A 22,500-nucleotide genomic window follows, 5' to 3' on the forward strand; every position below is an offset into this window, starting at 1 on the left:
TATCATACATACATCTATAAGATATATATATATATATATATATAATATATATCATATATATATCATATATATTATACATATATATATATATTATTTTATTTCTTTTTATCTTATCATATATGTATGTATATATATAGAGAGAGAGAGAGAGAGAGAGAGAGAGAGAGAGAGAGAGAGAGAGATCAGACTTACCAGCCTCAGGCGTCAAGAAGCTCCTGCTGTTAGACGGATGTCCTTCATACATCTTGAAGAAGGGCACGAGGAACACCGTGTACGACCTGTAGTGGTGAAGGCCGTGCAGGACATAGGAAGACGCCCCTCGTCCTGCATTCACGACCGTCACAACCGTGAAATTCTCGAGTTTCGTCTCTGCTTGGATGTCCGTCTCTGGCGGAGAGAAAATGAAAGTGAAAGTAAGGAAATGGTGTTCAATGTATCGAAAATATACGAAAATGAACCCAAAAACACAGATTTAAAAATTCGTGAAAGTTCTCAAACAAGGACGTTCACAGGACGCACGATAAACTCTTTTTTTTTTTAATTTATATTAAATATTATGAGGAATGTCCGCAGATACAGGATTATTTTATATGTGGTATTCTATTTAATTTATCGGATACTAAAGAGAACGTCTCATACAAAACGTAAACAACACAAGGCATCATTACACGTCATAGTCTAAAACACACACAAGTAAAATAACGTGTGTATGTATATATATATATATATTATATATATATATATATATATATATATATATATATATATATACGTGTGTGTGTGTACGTATGTATGTATGTATGCATGTTTGTTCGACGAGAATGTCATGGTAAACTTCGAAATGAAAATAAATATGAAAGTCTTATATTACACAGATGGTTCTGTTTTAATCAACAGAACACCAGAGGATTTGCAACATAATAATCCTCATATCTAGCGAGAATGAAAAAGAAATAAATCTAAGGAAAACAGAAATAGTGATGAGAAAGGATGCTAAAATGTATGAAATAACACTGGATGGAGAAAGGAATAACGAAGATGAATTTATCAAATATTTAGAATCAATTCTTATATCCAGCACAGCTTCTATTTAGTGGGAATTTATTGAACGACTAAAAAAGGCTATTCAAATAAAAAGCAGGGTGAATAAGATATGGAAATGAAAAAGATCGAAACTGAATATGAGCGTCAGTCTAGTACGATCTGCATTGCTACACGACATGGCATCATAGCAAGACAATGAAACTACACCTGAGAGATGTTGTACGTTTGAGAATCAATATTTGATAAGAATATTAGGAGCAGGAGTCAAATATTAGGATAGAGGGAAAAATGATACCAAAGGGGGACATAAGACAATAATGATGAAAGGGAGATCGAGACGCGTTACATGTTGATTTGTGGAAGTGGAAGCACAGAAAAGTCATAAGTGACGGAATTTCATATAGGGTTCTTGCGTCACGAGGCAAAGGAGGCGATATTGGTGTATGTATGTATATATATATATATATATATATTATATATATATATATATATATATATATATATATAAAATATATATATGAGTGTGTGTGTGTATATATATGCACACCAATATCGCCTCCTGTGTTTTTATTTTGTGTATATGTGTGCATGTACTCACACACACACATATATATATTATATATGTATATATGCACACATAATACACATAAAAAATGAAAACAGACACATAGGAAGACAGACAGACAAAGATAACTTGAAGTAACAAGAACTTTCAAAGCATTCATTTAAGATGCAGCATAAACGTCCACTTGTTTGAACAGAAACCTTTTTAATAACGTTTACCCAAGAAAAAAATATGCACATAAATACAAAAAAAGTCAATCATATTGTTACACTGACCTTTAACCTTATTCTTCTCTCCTTCTGAACTGACCAAGTGGCTCGGCTGATGCTGATCACGTGACACGTGATGGAGGCGGATGTAGAACCCCTCAACAGTGTTGCTCTCTCCACTCATCTGAGGAAGAAGATGAAAGACAACGATGATATATAATCAGTACGAATTGGCAGTCAGTAGAAAGCAATGCTAGTATATTCAAGAAAAGGGGACATCTGAAAAGCAGTGAACATTGAGGTGATAACCTTTACCGGATCCGCAAATTCTTGAGATATATATCGTAGATTCACATCAACCGTGCATTTGACGTCTAGCCAGTCCCTTACGACGCTCCTGATTGGCTGTTGAAAGACGTATCCCTCAGGAGAGATGAAACATACATCCTGCCTATGTGAACTCTCTCTCGAGACTGAGAGTTTCCAGCCCTGTGACTGGTTTATCAACAGCCAATCAGGAACGTCCTAAGGGACTGGCCTAGACATTAGATGCACAGGTTTTTATTTGCCACGCTCCCAAGTTATGTTAGGTTAGGTTAGGTCAAGTTGGGTTAGGTTAGGTTAGGTCAAGTTGGGTTAGGTTAGGTTAGTTCAAAGAAGTATTTCCTTCTTAATTTGGGTGTGGGAAACATAATGACATTATTTTCAAGAACACTCTTGTTAGTTTTTTTTAAATATGGCGTCTCGCGTTTTTCAGGGAAGGTCTCAGTACTCGGTTGCAGTTCGGGAATATGCCGCCCAGATGGAGATCTGTCAGAAGTGAACCGAAAGAAGTTTCAGTCCTCTTAGCTTTTTTTTTATTTATTTTCCTTCTACAGGACATTTGCATCCTCATATATAACGTGCTCAACATTCAAATAAAAAGTCCTCCATTTTGTCATGAAAGCTTAATAGTCTTATCTAAGTAAGATTAATATTATTCAAGTTGCGATGATAGTGAAAATATGAGCGTCTTTATATATATATATATATATATATATATATATATATATATATATATATAATATATATATATATATATATATTATATAGTATATGATTTTTTTCTTGTTACATTAAGTCGGTGACAAACATTGCCTAAACCTAATATATATATATATATATATATATATATATATATATATATATATATATATATACACACACATATATATATATACAATATACACACACAATTTTAACGTAAAATCTCTCGAGGATAGACTGAGGCCCAACGCATACCTTAAGCAGACTGACTAAGCAGATTCATTAAGGGGAAAGGTAAGTTAAAGCGGAGCCGAGAAAATTTCTCCGGTCCAATTCCAAGTCCTTGATGACTGAAGAACAGGGAGAAAAAAACTTTTGTGTTGCTAAATTGGATGTTTAGCGAGCCCATTGATTCCAAATTAGGGGACGATTGAATCCTTAATTAATGCAAACGACTTTTCTTGCTAAGTAAATCAAGCTACAGCGGCATGATCAAGGCCAATGGCAGCGGGGTCGAAAAGATGCGCCTAGCGCATATTACCTCCGGCGACCTGGGATTTGATGGCATCTCATCTTGACGTCAGAGTATTATGCTGAATAAACAATGCATCGTAATACTTCTAGGCCCCCGTAGGGAGTTAATGCACTCGCTTCTTAGAATAGAAAATAGTATTTAGGCCCAAGGCCAAGAGCTGAGAACTGTGAGGTCATTCAGCGCTGAAATTGAAATTGACAGCGAAAAGGTATGAATGGTTAAACGGGAGGAAAACCTCATTGCACTATGAATTCAATTGTTAGGAGAGGGTGGAAAGAGAGACGGATGAAAGAAGATAAAATAAGAAGAATAAAAGGCGTTGTAGTTAGGGGACGAAGAAACATGGCAAAGAACCTTAAGTAATGCCTACAGTGCACCGCATGAGGTGCACTGACGGCACTATTCCCCCACGGGGATCACAAGGAATATAACCGAAGCAAATAAAAAAAGGCAAAAAAAAATTAAAGGAATGATATGAAAGCCAGAAAATTAGCAAAAAGTTTTGAAATAATGAAGAGGCCAATCATATATATATATATATATATATATATATATATATATATATATATATATATATATATATATATATATATATATATAGTATATATATATATATATAAACACACACACACCGAAAAAACCAGCTGTGCGTTTCTCATTGCAGCAGCTCAGCGATGAAAAATATCTGTGAAAAAAGCGCCCCTTGGCCGACTGCCCCATTGAGGCCACCGGCGCTCGAATTTACCGTTCTTGGGAGACTTCAGAAGCTGACTTTTACGTCTCCTATGAAAAATAAGTCGCCTTCATGAAGTCCGCGTCAGACGTTGATTATTTCTAGGGCGATTTCCTGCAACTTATAAGGTTATAAGCTCAGTGATATTGAAGATTGGGATTAAGGGGCGACCTAAAGAGGAGAGGGCAAGAAGTTTAAAAAAAGTTCTGTTCATTATAACTGGTCAATGAGTAAATGTATCCATGAATTTAATACTATAAAAATAAAAAAATTAGCAAATGAAACTAGTTTACTTGTGATATGAAAGATTATATCTTTATATGCTTATAAGTATACAAAATATATCGACAAAATTATGCAATAATTAAGTTTTTATTTATCTTACTCGCATCCTGTTATGTACCATCGTCTACCCATCGAAGGAATATACTCTCGCATTCACTGATCTATCCAACTCCATTAAACTGCTTTTTTTGATTTTTTTGATTTTACAAATGATCTGGATAAGGACATAAAACGGCTGGACCAACTGGCCTTTAGTTACATAATTATCGGAAATAAGGAAGACCCTGGAAAATGTTTCCGATAAAGCCGAGAGGAAAGTAATGATGGTAGCAACGAATAACGAGTTACTACATCATTTCTATCGGCCTAAAGTTTCAGCATACGCACTCCTTCAGCTAAAATAAGACTTCTGATGCTGTAACGGTAGTAAATTGAAATAATATCCAATCTTACCTCAGCATCATGTCTATATGGAAGCGAGTAAAATATACTTTTGGGTTGAAAATTGCATCAGCCTTTATTGGACCCTATTAATAAATTCTTTCTCATTTTGTTAATAAAAAATATTGTACAGAAGGACTGATAAACTGGAGAAGAAAGAGAGAGGGAGAATAACAGTATGGGAATGAAACAAAAATATTACCTTCAGCTGCAATGAACAGTTTGCATCAATCACAGACTGCGTCCTCTCTCGACTTTAGACAACTACTCCAGAAAATATTCAAATCAAAAAGAAAAATACAGCACACAGTTTCATGTACACGGTAAACTTCAACGAGATAAAGGAAATATACTGAATACAGAGAGAGAGAGAGAGAGAGAGAGAGAAAGCAAATACCCAGGAACAACCAAGCCCCCACTGGGTTTATCCGCGGATAGGTGACAAGCATCGTTTCAATTATCCCTGATAGCAGACTATACAGCCAAATCCAGTCCAGCATATTGCACGGCGCTGCTCCGAGTGAATTACATCTCCGGCAACGGATGATATCAAGGGAAGCTGATTGTTCCTGTCCGGGAGGGAAGTGATCAACACAGATATTAAATAGCTCTTGTCATCCTGCCATGGGGGTTGGCGGCAGCGGAGGCGTGACACCGCCTGGAAATTGCTTTTACACCAGGCATTGCAGCAGCGGCCCTTGTTCCGCCCTCGACGCGAAAGTGCTCGAGTTAACGGCGCGATTGCAAATCTCAGACGGCCAGACAATGGTATCCCATCAAACTGTTTGCATATGGCTAGCTGTTTATATTTGAGAAAATGGAACATAAAATTAAAACAAGATGGAATTATGGAAGAAATTCCCCAACTTTCATCGCTCCATTGAGCTGACATTCATTATCACATAATTCCAATATGGTTAATTTTCGGAAATAAACAAGCGCTAGTCTTAAGGGCGATTACCTTAAGCAACAGTCATAAATAGAAACTAAGACCACACAAAAACGAGTCACACAGGCATATGCAAACGATCCCCTATTCTTTTGTATCACCCTCTCAACTCCTCGCGCTACACATCTAAGTTCTTGTAAATTAAAAATGAAACGAACTGCCATATCATTGCAATATTGCATACGACGTCATGAAAACATAACGCAGTGCCTTTGTCGAAAATCCTCCAATGATCAGCCTTAATTAAAATAGTTCTATTTCATGTATTGTATCACAGAAGGTCTCTCATTTCCATCCAAATAATTCATTCTTACGAGGCCGGTGAATATCGCTGGAGGTTCACTTATGGTACAAGAATCACAGGCACGCTCGTGGTGAATCCCAATTCAATAACATCAAAGAAAATTCATTATCTTGAAACACCAAATAATCGGCAAAGTCGTATTATAAAAGTAAATGAAAATCTTTCCATATCATGCAGGATGCATTTGGTCGTGCGCCCTAAAATATAATCTGCGAAATCCGAGTCAACTTTCATTTGCGAAGTGCCGTCCGTACCCCTTCCACAGCGCTGATAAAACTCGTAGTAATACGAACTGTCAACACCTTTGTTGCATGAAAATCATCTCTCATTGCACGTCTCTTCATTGTTCCAGATTTTATCTTTCTCTTTCTCTGCTTTGAAATGAAATTTGTAATGATTCGAACTGCCAGTGCGATAGTTTCGTTAAATCAAATCCTTGCCCATTAAACACCTTTCACTATTCCCCTCTACGCCTCTCTCTCTCTCTCTCGCTCTCTCTCTCTCTCTCTCTCTCTCTCTCTCTCTCTCGTGACATCTCCATTACACGGAGGGAACTGTCTCATTATTCTCCATATCAAAAGATCAATTACAACGTCCTCATGCAGATCTTCAAACAAATGCGAGAGAAGGGATTAACCCACACAATGCGTCCTCCAGAACAGGGCCATTTGCTGCTGCTTGGGTTAACAAAGGCATGAATTCAGTGTACCTCCTCCGCAGTGCATGGCTTCATCTGTCTTTGATAATGGCCCGATCCGTCTTTTTTTTCTTTTTTTTTTTTGGATCGGCTGAGAGTTCAAACGAATCGAGTCTCTGGGAATCAAATAAACTTCGACAGGTTTCATATTCAATTGCTTTTTGTTGGTGAGGTGCGTCCTCAGTATTTCAGTTATGGTGCTTGCATAGACTGACAATCACCTTATCAAATATAAATATGCGTGCAAAATTCGACAGTTACACGCACATAAACAAATATATTTCTTAACATTAAGCCAAAAGGGAATGGCTCCAGTAACAGAGCAAGACAATGGTCACTGCAACGTTCACATTTTAACTACTAAATCGTGTATGAACTCTTAGTGGAGAAATATTCCACAACGTTCACATTTTAACTACTAATTAGACATCATAAACCTCCGCAGAAGGCTCACCAACAATGCATTGAATCCTCTAAGCAAACGGAGCCACTCACCTCTATCATGTACGTATTCTCACGCTTCACTATTACGGCATTTAAGAAAAGAATATCTCTTCCATTCATTCTATTAAAAAATGTGTAGGTCTTCCTCGTATATAGTCTTATCGTCCTTCATCTTCCAACAAGGCTGAACAACCTGAAAACGCCATGATCCATCTTTTCATCTAAGTTAACTTCTTTCTCAACGCATTACTCAATCATTCAATATTTTTTATGCTAGATATACTATACTCTGTTTTTTTCTATCTGTCCATCCGCCTGTGGTGTTTGCGCAAGGTAACACTGCGTCCCGGGCTTTAAATAATATTCTATTTCGAATATTAACGGTGTGATTCGCATACAGTAAATTATCAAAACACTTTTCAGTTGCAAATGTATACCCAGATATCCTTTTATTTACCTAAAACATGCACATAGCGTAACTATTTAAAGCCCGGGACGCAGTGTTACCATAAGTGACCAACACAGGCGGATGGACAGATGGAAAAAAAAACAGAGTATACAAATACAATTCATCTCAACACCATAATCTCTTTTCTTTCACTTGCAAATCAACCTCCAAAAGTTGACATGACATAACAATCCTTTCATATATGCCATTCACGACATCCACAGAGAGACTCCAGTTCTTTTCCCCACGCCCTGCTACCTCCTATGCCTCACCCTTACTGTGAGACTTTTCTCTTCTCTCCTCCATCCTTTTGATCTATTCCGAAGTAGATATATGAATCAATCACTTCCATCGCCAATATCATCTTCACTGCTCTATCTTTCTGTTACCTTAACAATACTCTAGGTCCTAACTCCTCTCAATTTTTTCCTCTTGCAACCACTTTCACCAGTTTTGCAGTCCTCTGCATTATTCCCAATCATTACTGAAGCGCCTCAGTGGCGTAGTTGGTATGGTGTTTGCTTCCCACCTAGGTGGTCGCGGGTTCGACTCTCGGCCATTCCATTGAGGAGTGAGAGATGTGTATTTCTGGTGATAGAAGTTCACTCTCGACGTGGTTCGGAAGTCACGTAAAGCCGTTGGTCCCGTTGCTGAACAACCACTGGTTCCATGCAACGTAAAAACACCAAACAAACAAAAAACAATCATTACTGAATCATTTGCAAGCATCAGCCTTCCCTCACTTCACTTATGAACCATTTTATCATTCAGAAGCTTTCCACTTAGATTGAATTTGCTCTCTATGACTTTTCGCATCACTTCATCTGTAAAGATACTAAACTGTACACCCTTGCCTCAGACCTGTTTTCTACAAAAAACCAGTCACTCTCTCATCTACCTTTTATTTCTCTAATAAACTTTTAATGAATCTCTACAACTTACTTATACATCTCCAATGCCCTCTGCATTCCCTATAGTTCTGTCATAAGTTTTTGTAGGCTGATATATGACATTTACTCCTTTTCCCTTTACGCTTAAGTATTTCATAGCTACCGTTTGATCTACATACTCTGAGGCCACACGTCTGCCTCTCCCAATCTTCCTGCACTTTGTCTTATTTTCTCAATCAGAATTACCGTCCATCTTTCCCGGTATCATAAGTAACATTAATGGCCCTATAATTCTCAGTCGAATGCAAATACATTTTGCTAAAGCTGGAATAGACCCAATCTTCAGCATTGCAGCATAAGCGTTTTAATGCTTATTGCGTTGCAGGTTGTACACACACACACACACACACACACATTATATATATAATTATATATATAATATATATTATTATATAGTATATTATATTATTTATATATACACACACACACAAACATTATATATATATTACATATACTATAATTATATTTATATGTATATATAGATGTATATATATATATATATATATATATATATATATATATATATATATATATTTTAACAATCACAATGGCCCCTTAATTTTTTTTAACAGCGTTCACAGTTTTTGGACAAGCTCTGGATATACCTTGAATACAGATGGCGGGGATAGGTGTATTCCAGCTCTAGTAGAAAGTATCTGAATTCGACAGATAACAGCTTGGTGGAGTTGAAAATCTTATATATTTCGCAGCAAGGTGGATTGTGTGATAACCGAAGTTATCCAAAACTTGTGAAGAAATCGAGAAGTTAAGTGGTCGTAAATCTGGTAAAAATGGCCTGTTCATTCTGTATATAATTATAAGTACACCAGTAGATGTATAAAACACTACATTGAGGGAGGCTGACAATTTAACTTATTAAAGGTCTGATGACCTAAGTAAATATTAAAAGTTTAAAAAAAATTACCGAATTCCCTTAACGATTCTTTTCGGATATCGAAAGAATATGAACCAGACATAAGGTAGTCGCAGAAATAATAGTTCTATTTATTATTCACTTATATGAAAGGTGTTAGGGACAAAAACTATACTTCTGAGTTAATTTTGGAGAAAACGGGAAAACAAGAATACTGACTTACAAACCTCACAAAAGAAAGATCTGATGCTACTTTTACTTCACTGCTGTTTTCAAGGAAGAAGATGTTTTCTTAAAAAAAATTAAGAATGGGGAAAAAGGAACAAATGTTCAATTTCCTTTCCCTTCAGCGGCATCCAAGTTGCTGCAATAACTCGACAATCCTCCTGTTTACACATCCTGACAGTTGGTAATTTAGATTTGCCCCAGAACACCCATACACAAAGCCACTTATCATACCTGACAGTTCCACAAGTGTCCCAAGCCACACCCATATTCACGTCTCTCTCCAGGCCAATAAAAAGGGAGATAAAAAAATAGTTATAAGGTTTTTTTTTTTTATGGGAGATATAAATTGTTTTTCTCCTTTTCCTCTTTACGTAATTCTTTTATATAAGACAACGTTCCTCAAACGCTCTTTGAACTTGTAAATCCGCATTTACACAGTTAATTACAAATCTATAACAAAACTTTACGTAATTCTTTTATATATATATGATGACCTACCTCACACGCTCTTCGAACTTGTAAATCCGCATTACAAATCTATAACAAAATAATATTAATAGTATAATAATCTGGGTGAGACGTTGAGAGATTCTTTGTTTTATGAATTCACAAATGGTAATTTTTTTTTATTTTTTTATTTCTAGCCCGATATTATCATAATCATTATTCCCCTAGATGTAACTGGAGCAGTTTTAATAATAATAATAATAATAATAATAATAATAAAAATAATAATAATAATAATAATAATAATAATAATAATATTAATAATAATAATAATAATAACTAGGTTCTGCAGTCTCGCACGAGAGGACCAAGTATTCAGAACACCTATATATAAAAAAAGATATAAAAATTATATGATGATCTACAACGAACAATTTTGTTTGAATAGCTCAACATCTAAATACTCGCCACAATAACGTCAATGGCAATACAAAAACTCTGAAAGAAAATTAGAGAAACTATTGTTGAACGGGAATGCCTAAGACGAAGCAAGATTTTGATATAGTTGTGGATCTCAAGCCAAAGTTCCTTAGTGAAGGTCGGAATACAGAATTTGGGTGCTCCGACGATCCTCAGTGAAGGACCCAGCACAGAATTCGGGAGTTTATTATTATTATTATTATTATTATTATTATTATTATTATTATTATTATTCATATGGGACAAGCCCATAGGAGCCACTCACCTGAAGTTCTAACTCCCAAACAATACGGTCTTCATCAGAAAGAAATAAGATGAATGAAATGGAAATACAGAAAGAAGAGATCTAACTTAATAAAGATGAAAAAAATAAATTAATAAATATACATCAAAATGTATTAAGATGTAACAAGAATAGTATAATGGTTGTAATGCGTTGCATTTTCGCTTGAAATAAATGCTAAATATTATCGTTTTTAAGAAAAAAAGACTCCAGTAACTAGACAGAACTGTCCACCTTAATTCATCAAGGCTCAAGGAAAAGTGATTTATCAAACCTTTCTCATTACTGTCACTACCTACCAGCACCATTATCAAAACTGTTACTATACTACTAATATAGTACAACACTTCAGCATTAATAATTCGAAATAAAGTTCACATCCATTTTCTATTTCACAGTGATTCTACCTCAAGCATCATTCTAATCCAAGTAGTCTACGAAATAGTGTAAACATGTAACTAAGAACCAATCCCTTTCGATAAAAAGCGCATAATCAAGTTAATAAAATCATATATACGTTTTTGAATTACCTTTAAAATTATGAAACGGACAACCAGCCCATTTTATAAAATCAACTATATTTACATCTTATGAAAGTAAAACCCACAATATAACAAACATTTTTGTGTTTGAGGCTGTGGGATGTATCATCCTCTCTTCTTCGTTTACCACGGATAATATGCCGTAAAACAGAGAGAGAGAGAGAGAGAGGAGAGAGAGAGAGAGAGAGAGAGAGAGAGGCTGTTATTAAGAAGCGCCTACGAGAGAGACACAAGAGGGAGCAGACGCAAGTGAGAGAGAGAGAGAGAGAGAGAGAGAGAGAGAGAGAGAGAGAGAGAGAGGGTGTGGCCTTAGTGTGCAATATATCATGAGATGTGTCTGTGCGTGGGACCAGCACCTCGCTCCTCTTATCCCTTAGCCCATCCCGCTCTCCGACGGCTAAGCTTCCTTTGCGTTCAATCTGCTGCACGCACGTGCGCGCGCACAGTCCAAAAGACACATGCTTCCATGGACTCGCAGAACATTGCCTGATTGAATATTTCTTTAAAAGATAAGGTTCTGAAAATATACACAGTTAAAGTCTTTCTTCACAATTTTCGAGCATCTACACAAAACAAATTAAATTTAGCAGTTAAAATGCGACTGCTTTTCATACACCCTTACAGAAACACTCACTAATGTTTTTCTAAATATACAGTTAACAAAGCCTCTATTCCTAATTTTCGAGCATCCACACAAAACACATTCAAACATACATATTTATATACACATTAAATTTAGCAGGTAAAATGAGACTGTCTTTCTATACATCATTACAGAAACACTCACTTTTTTCTAAAACAGCAGCTATATACAAATCTAAGGCAACAAACAACAAAGCCTTTGTTTACATCCATCTGTCCTTCCCTCCCAGAGTGGAATATCAAGAAAGAAACATCGCAGTTTTGGTGACAGAATGGCCCAGGACGGAACATTCTGTCATAAAATGAATAATGAATTTCAAACTCTCTCTCTCTCTCTCTCTCTCCCCCCCCCCACCTTCTCTCTCTCTCTCTCTCTCTCTCTCTCTCTCTCTCTCTCTCTCTGTCTGTCTCTAGAGATGCCGGTGTAAGATGACTAATGTCACTCAAGAATAAAATTAACTATGAAGAAACCATGCAATATATGAAATCAAATGAAACAGTTTCAGATTGTAATCATATCATAATGATGAAAACATACTAAATGGTAGATATTTCATCATCCCCTTCTGAAGATGAATTTAACTCTTGGTTCTGTCTTTTTAGTTTCCCAATGCAATCTAGCAAAACTCTTCATATACAGTACAATACATTCGTAATTACACTTGCCCGTACACACATATATATTACACACATAAATATATATACATATATATACTTTGTAACATTAGCTAAATACATTTAATGTGTCAAGAAGATTATCATTAAAAGACAACGATAAAGACATTTCAACATGTTACAGTGTAAACAGTATATATCTATCTATCTATCTATCTATATAGATATATATATATATATATATATATATATATATATACATATATATACACAAACATATATATATACATACTATATATATATAATATATATCTATATATATATATATATATATATATATATATATATATATATACATATATAATATATATATATATATAATATATATATATATATATATATATATATATATATAACTATATATATATATATATATATATATCACCGTACAAAAGGTTCATGGCATTTACTTGGATACTTCACAATGATTGAAGAGAGGGTCAGCTGCCAAACGCTTTGATGAAATTTTTGAAATTTATTGTCTGCCTCCCTCTGAATAGAATTTCATGAAGTAAACGGGTAAATAGATTGCCTTCTCTTATCGCTGATGGAGAATTTAACCAGTGACAGCCACCAGCCACAGGGAATCATGTTCATACTCTAATAATAATAATAATAATAATAATAATAATAATAATAATAATAATAATAATAATAATAATAATAATAATAATAATAATAATAATAATAATAGTAATAATAATGATGATGTTTTAACCTGAAAAAGACATGTTTAATGTTATAAAATAAAGACATAATTAAGAAAAGATATATATATATATATATATATATATATATATATATATATATATATATATATATATATATATATATATATGTGTGTGTGTGTGTGTGTGTGTATGTATGTAGGTATCTAAGAGTGTTGGAGAGTCCCGTATGTAACTAAGTTATATTTCCTCAATAATAAAGAAGTTTGCTGATTCTCTTTATTCTCCCAGTACAGGGAAATACGTTCTTCTTTACCCAACGGTACCGACTGTCATTCATTTTCCCCCAAAAGTTCTCTTAGAGGTTCATGCCATACTAAAATTGATACCCGACTCAGAGGCTGACGCAGATAGTCTTCGCAAAATTCGTCCTCAACCTTTAATATCTTCCATAAGACTTAGCGTTTTATTTTCCAGCTATGGATGCCAGAAGCGTCTGTCATGGTACGCGGATAATTGTAATAAAAAAAATTTATTCATGTTTGAATTTTACTGAGAAAATTCATAGTACAAAATCTCTTGAGGATTCTTCAGCCTTTCTAGTGAATCAATAGATTAAATGGACAAGAGAATCGCTGGCGAGGTCACTTAGACAGGGATGAACAAACGTTCTTTAGAGAAAAGGACGTAGCTACAAAAAGCGCAGAATATTCAGAAGGGAGACATACACACACACACACACACACACACAAAGAAAGGAAATATTCAGTATAATATAATGTCGACCCTTCGTAACGGAGAGCGGATTCTGTGCATATGGAGAAACAGCATACTTAACAGCAGACAAAGTGCATATACAAGAAATTGGATCTGAATTAAGACGCAACTCTCTGGAGGAAGTATGCATGTATAAGTTTATGACAAAAAGTTTGCAATGAAAGAGGCAATTGTAAGAGGGAAATAGTGGAGGACACCAAACAGGACTTCTGGAACAAGATGTGTCAATTGCAGGTACTATAAAAACAGCGTGACGGTAACGTTGATCACCAGAGATGTGCAACCAAAGAGAAAGCTGTTGTGGTTATAAAGTAAGCCAGTAAGAGGAATTCTCCGGATTCCTCTGTGTTTCCTCAATAATCTGACCAATACTTTTTTCAATAGAAAGATTTCTGTCAGGCTAGCAAGGGAAATCCTAGATGAGTTTCCTTTCTCTTAATGACCAAACTTGATTGGGCAACAGTGCCCATCTGTCTACTGCAACAATCAACAGTCACAGACATCGCTCCTGAAATTTTCTGGTTGGAAGGCCATAAATTGTTACGGCCATATATAAAGTTACTTCCACATAAAACGAAATGGTGCGGCCATAACGCAAGAAATATGAAGGCCGCATGACAGCGAACGTCATGATATTAAGAAATAAAACGCAACAGATTCATGAGGTAAAATTTTACGACCGAGTAACAGAAACCAGAAGCCATCACATTCTAGCGGCGACAAATGTCACTCCCATCTTACATATAATAAAAACTTCCGCCATAAATCACGTTTATGAAACATGAAATGTGACAGTTATACCTCGTTCAGCCTATGACGCGTCTACAAATGATACGTCAATTTCATAATTTGGGGCATTGTGGTCTGCCTCACTCATTCCTCTCCCATTTAACAGCGACATCTCTTCCCTACCGATTCCCAGCCGCGTTCTCTCCCTTCTGTGATGAGGTGACAAAAAGTCCAGCTCCGCTAACTGATGCAAATAACTGCCAAGGCTAAATAACTGGATGAAGTAACTGTAATACAGCAAATAAAAGCACGACTTGTTTCTGGAGCTCGGCAAATGTTATCCGGAATTTCAGAAACTTACCAATTTGAAATCTCCGATAAAACCAATTTGCAACATGTCTTTAAAGATGTCCAGAATTTCGAACAAAATCAGACTCATAATAGACATGGGAGAAAAGTATTGCTTATATATCTTAAGATTAACCCGGAAATTTTTGTTTTTCTGTCAGTTTTTGTGTATGTCGTTGAAACGCGTTTTGACCTCAGATGTCCACAAACTCAAAAACGTCATCTAAGTATGCTAATAAATAAAATAAATTTACTGATGAACGCACGATTGCGTTTCGTGAATGATGAGTCGACGTATTCCCGTAAATCCCGGACGTCAAACCACGTTCTAACCTTAGCCTGTTCTGCACCTTTGTAGGGATGACCAGGACCCACCGAAAGACCTGGGGATGACCATGTCCCGAGCCTTGATACTTCTCGGAAGCCGCGGTCAGTCTATACTAGTATACCTATCATCGGCTATGGAGATCAATTTCATCCTATATGGAGAAGATCGTGAACGCCGAGCCTCTAGGGGAGAGTCAGGGGAGACAATGGAATATTTTCCTAGCTAGGTAGGCGAAGCAGGGGCGTTCAAAATTGAAAAGGCGAATAGTTAGGCACTAATCGAAAGATTAACTATTTTCGGTATACATAGAGAGAGAGAGAGAGAGAGAGAGAGAGAGAGAGAGAGATTCCGTCATTGTTTATTCTGGGAAGGGCATTCCATCCCCTCTGAACATGACTTCACGATATACGATTTTCCTTAAATAAGTAAGTCTTTACCTTGATTCTGCCTCATATCACGCAGGTAAAGTAAGTTATCATTTTCCATATCCATTTTCTTCAGTGCAAAAGGAAACTTCATGCTTCATTTGCCGCTTGCCTATATGTCAGTCATCTGAATGCTTTCTTTCGTTATAACAGTACAACACTGCGGCGCAATCCGAAACACCTCAGCACACGTTATCACAGACTGCAATCTTTATAAATATTATATTACGGAAACCGATTCTTCGCAATCTCGATTATTCTCGTCGTGAATCTCAGTCAATCGTGATATCCAGTCTCGCATCACCTCTGGCAGCCACCTACCGATGTAACGAATGGCTCGGAATGTGATTGTACCTATATCCTTTGATGGTCCCCGGGGATCGTTCTATTGCAATAGTATCGCCACTGCGATATTCTCCGGCCATCAGCCCGCCCCCAAAAATTATCCCCTTTCTAGCCATTTACTCTTTGTATCTTTTCCTAGTATGGGCTTCCTCCAGCCCCTACTGGTGTAACAGTATCCAAGAAAATACATAATTATAATTTGAACTAATTTACTATAAACTAGGACACACACACACACGTGCGCAGAGAGAGAGAGAGAGAGAGAGAGAGAGAGAGAGAGAGAGAGAGAGTTTGCATTTGGTGATAAACTAAACGGACGTACTTGAAGCAACCTGCATAGGCGATGGAGAGTGACAAATATTAAAAATAACATCATTTAGCCAACGCATACGACAAGAAATGTTTTTTTTAAGTTATTTATTTCACACAGAGTAATTCTACATTTTCACAACATACTTCATTCTTGTCATGAATTCCAATTTGGAAACAGAACTGAAATGAAATAAAAAGAATTCTAAATTACAATAAGAACGGCGTATATTCTTTCCTGGCTGGGGAAGTCCTCAGTGACTAACATATGAGTGGTTGTATTATGTCAAAGAAATCAATCATAGTTTTTAAAATAACTTTCGCGTCTAATCCTTATAGTTCCCTCTGAGGAAAGGATGTTTATATCGTACACGCTACATCATATCGACGTGAAAGGAAGTAAACAAATTTGTTAAGATAAAAGGGAATGCACCTACCAAATAAACACCTTTATGAAAGTAATTAATATTACATTTAATTAAAATGATCCTTAAAAATACATGGATAAACAAATGTAAATAAAGCAGCGAATGTAGAAATACACAAGAGCTATATAGAGGGGAATTTTAAAAAGATTGGATCTAGTGAGGTTCGCCTTTTCGAACTACAAGAATCTTGAAGACATCTACAAAAGTGGTCCTATTACTACCTAACTGTAATAAATCCGACATTTGCTTTGATATTAAAAGAAAAGTGAAATACGACAAAGGACTTTGCAAAAGAAGAAAAAATCAACTGAGTATTGGAAAGCCTCGATGATTTAACATCACAAACGAAAAAAAAAAAAATGACCGTGATAAAAACGCGAACGCCAGTGCGCACACTACAAATATACAGCAGTTATAAAGTAGCACTAAAAACGCCGGCGTTAATGAGCCATGAAATACGACAATAAAGATCACACGATTAACGACAAAGACAAACTCATTAATCTCGCTGCTCATTAGCATCAGGCCATAACTCATAATTAGGGAAAATGCATGGGGGGCTCATAAGAATGCCTAGGAGGTCAAAGATTCCACACAAAGACTAATGATATAAAAGGACCCGCTTCAATTCATTTCTTTTCTCTTAATTACCCAGGGTGAAATTACCCAGTGGCAAGAGGGGGTTCGGGTGGGGGGTGGGGAGAGTTGGCTATCTGTCTGTCCTTTCGTGCTCTGCTGATTCTTTAAAATAAGGTCTGAGATGAAACTTTTAGAATGTTATGTATGTAACAACTCTGGGTTACTAAAAAGCCTTTTCGGATTTTCAACATAACTCAAAGAGAGCTTTGGGGACCCGGAACCCAGCTACTGTGGTAATTTTTATTCAAATTTATAATATTTCTCTAAGAAAATGAAAAAAAAACTATTTTTACTAATGTGAAAAAATGAAAACGTCAGATATCCAAGATGGCCGACTGGCATGCATTATTTTTTCTGAAAGTTTTATACACTACATCTTTATGAGTACTCCGTTGCTATCATGAAAGTCCCATCATAATAGAAAATAATCATAAACTATGTTAATAAAATGCCACCAGGAAAACGAATGGCAACCATTTGCTAACAGTATTAAAATGCTCGGAAATAATTGCGAGTTTTCCTGATCGCATAAATCATCATTCACGCAGAATTTTACTAAAAATTTAAATCAGAATTGCGCCTCACACCATTTATCTAGGTCGTATTTTTAACTGATATTTACACTGAATTACCGGTTGCAATATATCAGGGCCTGATCACTCAAAATTAGATGACTAAATACCAGGCTATGATTAAATGAATATATACTTATGTACAAGTCTTTTTGTACCTATTATTACATTCATAAGTTTATTCGTCCAGCAACATCCTACATACATGTATACATACATACATACATACACAAGGGTGTATATACTTAAAAATACGAAACACACGTAATTTAATCATCAGCTGCAATCACAATGTCTTTAAAGGAGACAAAGGGAAAATGTCATGTAATACTGTGTATGTTGCACATCATTGAGACACAATGACACAAAATATAGAATAACTGAGCAGGGAAGCTTTTAAACAAATGAAAAATAGTAAAAGATAGTACACCATTACAACTGGAACAATGTCTTACCAAATTTCTGAACAATAATACACTAGGTCATTAAAGAAATTGCTTTATAAGTGCATCATTTATCTGTGAGTGGGTGTGTATGTCTATTTTTGCGTAGAAAGAAAGAGAAAACATTGTCTATGATCAAATAAATATTGTCATACAGGTTAGTTTGAAAAAAAAAATAAAAAAAATAAAAAACATTATTACCGCGTAAAGAGAACGCAAGGAAAAATTAAAAACGAGAGTGTGAATACCAAATGAATGACTGTTTAAATGGATAAAAGCAAAGCGTAGAAAGCCTCAAAGCCATTTCACATAGGCACAAATACATAATTACTGCTGGCTCGAAAATAAATGAATAACGCAACCGGACCTACAATATGATGGAAAATATCAAATGGCTCCTCTCCTTCCTCTGTAACAGTTCCAGTTACTTACAGAATTGTGAACGGATTTAAAGTAATTCTGTCCTAAGAGCCAAGAGCAATAACTACAAGCATCTAAAAGAATGGAGGAACAATGTGCGCTATCCGAAATGGAATTCAAACACTTCCATGAAAAAAAAAAGAAGTCTGCTTTGATATTCTGGACGACTGCAATTAAACTATCTCCCTTATGTAGGCCAGGGCCATGAAAGCACCAGTTAAATTAATTTGACATGCCCTAATCATTCATGCGAGAAATTCTTCATGCGCTGGTAAATTTGCACTTTGCGAAAACTTTTACCCTTCTTTTAAATTATTTTCTATAGTTATTTTTAGTTTCTGTTAACTCTTTTGACATAAAAATAACTTTTCCTTTTTTCCTTATAAGTAAAATATGGCTGCCTGATCATTTTCTCTAAATCTGAACGGGTTCCATAAGGCTAAAATTTTGACTAAAAAAAAGAAATGGTTTACTAACACACTATTCTTAAAAGATTAAAAAAATTACTTGACATACATGAGCAAAAGACAATACAAGAAGGGTCGTATAACTGACAGATAGGGATTATAAAGAGATTAGTACCTAGAAGCCGACACACCTGGAAGATGAGTAACCCTCCCAAACAAGCATAAACAATGGGTACAATTAAAGGTATTGTTTACGGAGCTGCCAACGTAAAGCATGAAAGTAACTTCCTTGCTTGCTATAAGAAAAGTTTGACCGATCTTAAAAAGGACAGTACTATCCACATTACAAAAGCTGATAAGTCAAATAGTATTGTATTTTAGATAAAGCTGACTACATATCACGTATGCAAGCCCTATTGGATGATGATGTGACTTATAAAAAAACTAACAAAAAATCCCCTTGATCAAGTCATAAAAAACTTCAATAGCACAGTGAAAAATATCCTTAAAGATAAAACAGAACTGCTAGGCAAATTGTCAGTCAAATCTCCTTTGCTACCTTACTTGTACGGATTAGTCAAAACACACAAAGAAAATAACCCTATGCAGCCTATTATCAGTACTGTTGGTTCAATTTCACATAAACTTTCGAAATATATCACTAAAATCTTGTCCCTGTTACTTGGAACAATCTCCGATTCTCATATATATAATTCTCTAGATTTAGTTGATAAATTAAACAAAATTACTCTTTGCCCCACTGATAGATTCGTTAGTTTTGATGTATGTTCTCTTTTTACTAAAGTCCCTATAACTCGGCATGAATTACCTCTACCTATAAGTCACATTATTTCACTCACGAGTTTGTGCGTTTGTGATTGTAAGTTTATATTCAATGGTGAATTTTATCAACAAATATTTGGCATGGCAATGGGAAACCCTTTATCACCACTACTCCCAAACTTGTACATGGAATTCTTTGAAAAACGCTACTTACCTAATATCATTTATATTCCTGTAAAGTGGTATAGATATGTTGATGATATTTTAGCTGTTCTGCTTGTCGGTATTGATGTAAATGATTTACTCTCTAAATTAAATAACCAGGTACCATCGATTAAGTTTACTCTAGAATTAGAAAAAGACAATTGCCTCCCTTTCTTAGATGTTTTGATACATAGAGAACCATTTCAATGTAAATTCAGTATTTATAGGAAACCGACCAACAACTTAACTTATGTTCATTTCTATTCAGGCCACCATCTTAACATAAAAATATCAATTTTTTCTTCTATGTTTTTACGAGCATTGTGCATTGTCAGTCCCCAATATTTGGATCAAGAAATTGAATACATAAGGAAAATAGGGAAAGATTTATGCTAACCTTCACATATATTAGATATTTGTTATAATAAAGCCCACAAAAAGTTTTATAGTGTGAGAAACACGACACGAAGAAAGAAAATTCTAAGAACATTCTCAGTTTGCCTTATTTTAACGGATTTGAAACCATTAAATCATTGTTAAAAGCCTTTAAAGTCAACCTTGTTTTTTCCTATAATAACACACTAAAACACTAAAAGGAATGTTAATAAAAAATGGCCCCAGAGAAAGCAACAACATAATATATAAAATTCCATGTATGGATTGTCCCTCATTTTATCTCGGACAGTCGAGCAATGGCTTAGAAGTAAGGTTAAGCCAGCATAAATATTCTGTAAAAACTGGGCAAACATCTAATGCAATATTCATTCATTTAAGTGAAAACAACCACCGAATAAATTGGATTGGTAGTTCAGTAATTGCAAGGTCAAAAGATGTCTTATTACGAAATCTTTTAGAATCTGCTTTAATACAACTTACTTCTCATTGTAATTTCAATATTAGTCGTGGCCTGTTTCATTTAGACCCTTGTATTTGTAACATGTTTAAGAATGACCTCAAAGATATAATTACAGATTTAAATAAAAATTAGTTGCCTTGGAGATATCTTCGCTGTAATGTATGTTTAATATGTATTGTGAATATGTATTGTGAATATTTTTTTGTTTACCAAAGTTCTGAATAGCTGTCACCTATAATCCTTTAATTGTCTTGTCCTTGTGTCTGAGATGATTGTCTTAAACCTTTAATTGTACCCATTGTTTATGCTTGTTTGGGAAGGTTACTCATCTTCCAGGTGTGTCGGATTCTAGGTACCAATCTCTTTATAATCCCAATCTGTCAGTTATACGACCCTTCTTGTATTGTCTTTTGCTCATGTATGTCAGTTCACCTGCTAAGTAAAGGACGTTTGAACGTCGAAAGATCTCGCGGATACTCCGTTGTTTATTTTCCCTCGTGGCATATATCTTTATGTATGTATGTATATATGTGTGTGTGTGTGTGTGTAAACTAAATAACTTTCTCCTTTCTCAGATGGTTTACTAACTGAGAAAAAATCAAGACAAAATCCTTCATAAAATAAATATTCTGAGAAAATCCATTGTTGTATGCTGAAAAAGTTAAAGACAGTGTTCAAAATAAACTTTACAAAACTCAGTATCTTTCAGTAGAATAACAAGAACTCTTTCCTTCTAACATCAGAATTTTTCTGTCTGAGTCTAAGTGATATATGGGAAACACTAAGAACATAAAAATTGTATCATCTGTTGCCTTTAAAGAACACTTAAAGGTTCTCGGACGAGCATCCTCAAACATTTCAAAATCTATTTACCTAAATCCATTGCCGAATTCTCGAGAAACACCAAAGAAAATCAAACCAATTCAGACAGACAGACTCCCGTGGAAGCATAACCTCTCCCAACTTCGCAGTCGGTGGTAAAAATAATCTTGATATGAGCACAAAATCCGCAGGCCTC

General features: G+C 35.3%; 1 protein-coding gene across 1 annotated transcript in view; it reads right to left on the reverse strand.

The window, feature by feature from the left end:
* Positions 1–22,500, reverse strand: part of LOC135200492 (roundabout homolog 2-like) — a 748,467-nt gene that overhangs the window by 15,587 nt on the left and 710,380 nt on the right. Inside the window, exons 10-11 of the mRNA XM_064229141.1 lie at positions 1,885–2,002; positions 193–387 (exon numbers count right to left, since the gene is read on the reverse strand). Coding sequence (XP_064085211.1) covers positions 193–387; positions 1,885–2,002 — 313 coding nt within the window. The remainder of the gene's footprint in view (positions 1–192; positions 388–1,884; positions 2,003–22,500) is intronic.

Source organism: Macrobrachium nipponense, chromosome 27 (assembly GCF_015104395.2).
Source record: "Macrobrachium nipponense isolate FS-2020 chromosome 27, ASM1510439v2, whole genome shotgun sequence".
NCBI lineage: Eukaryota > Metazoa > Arthropoda > Malacostraca > Decapoda > Palaemonidae > Macrobrachium > Macrobrachium nipponense.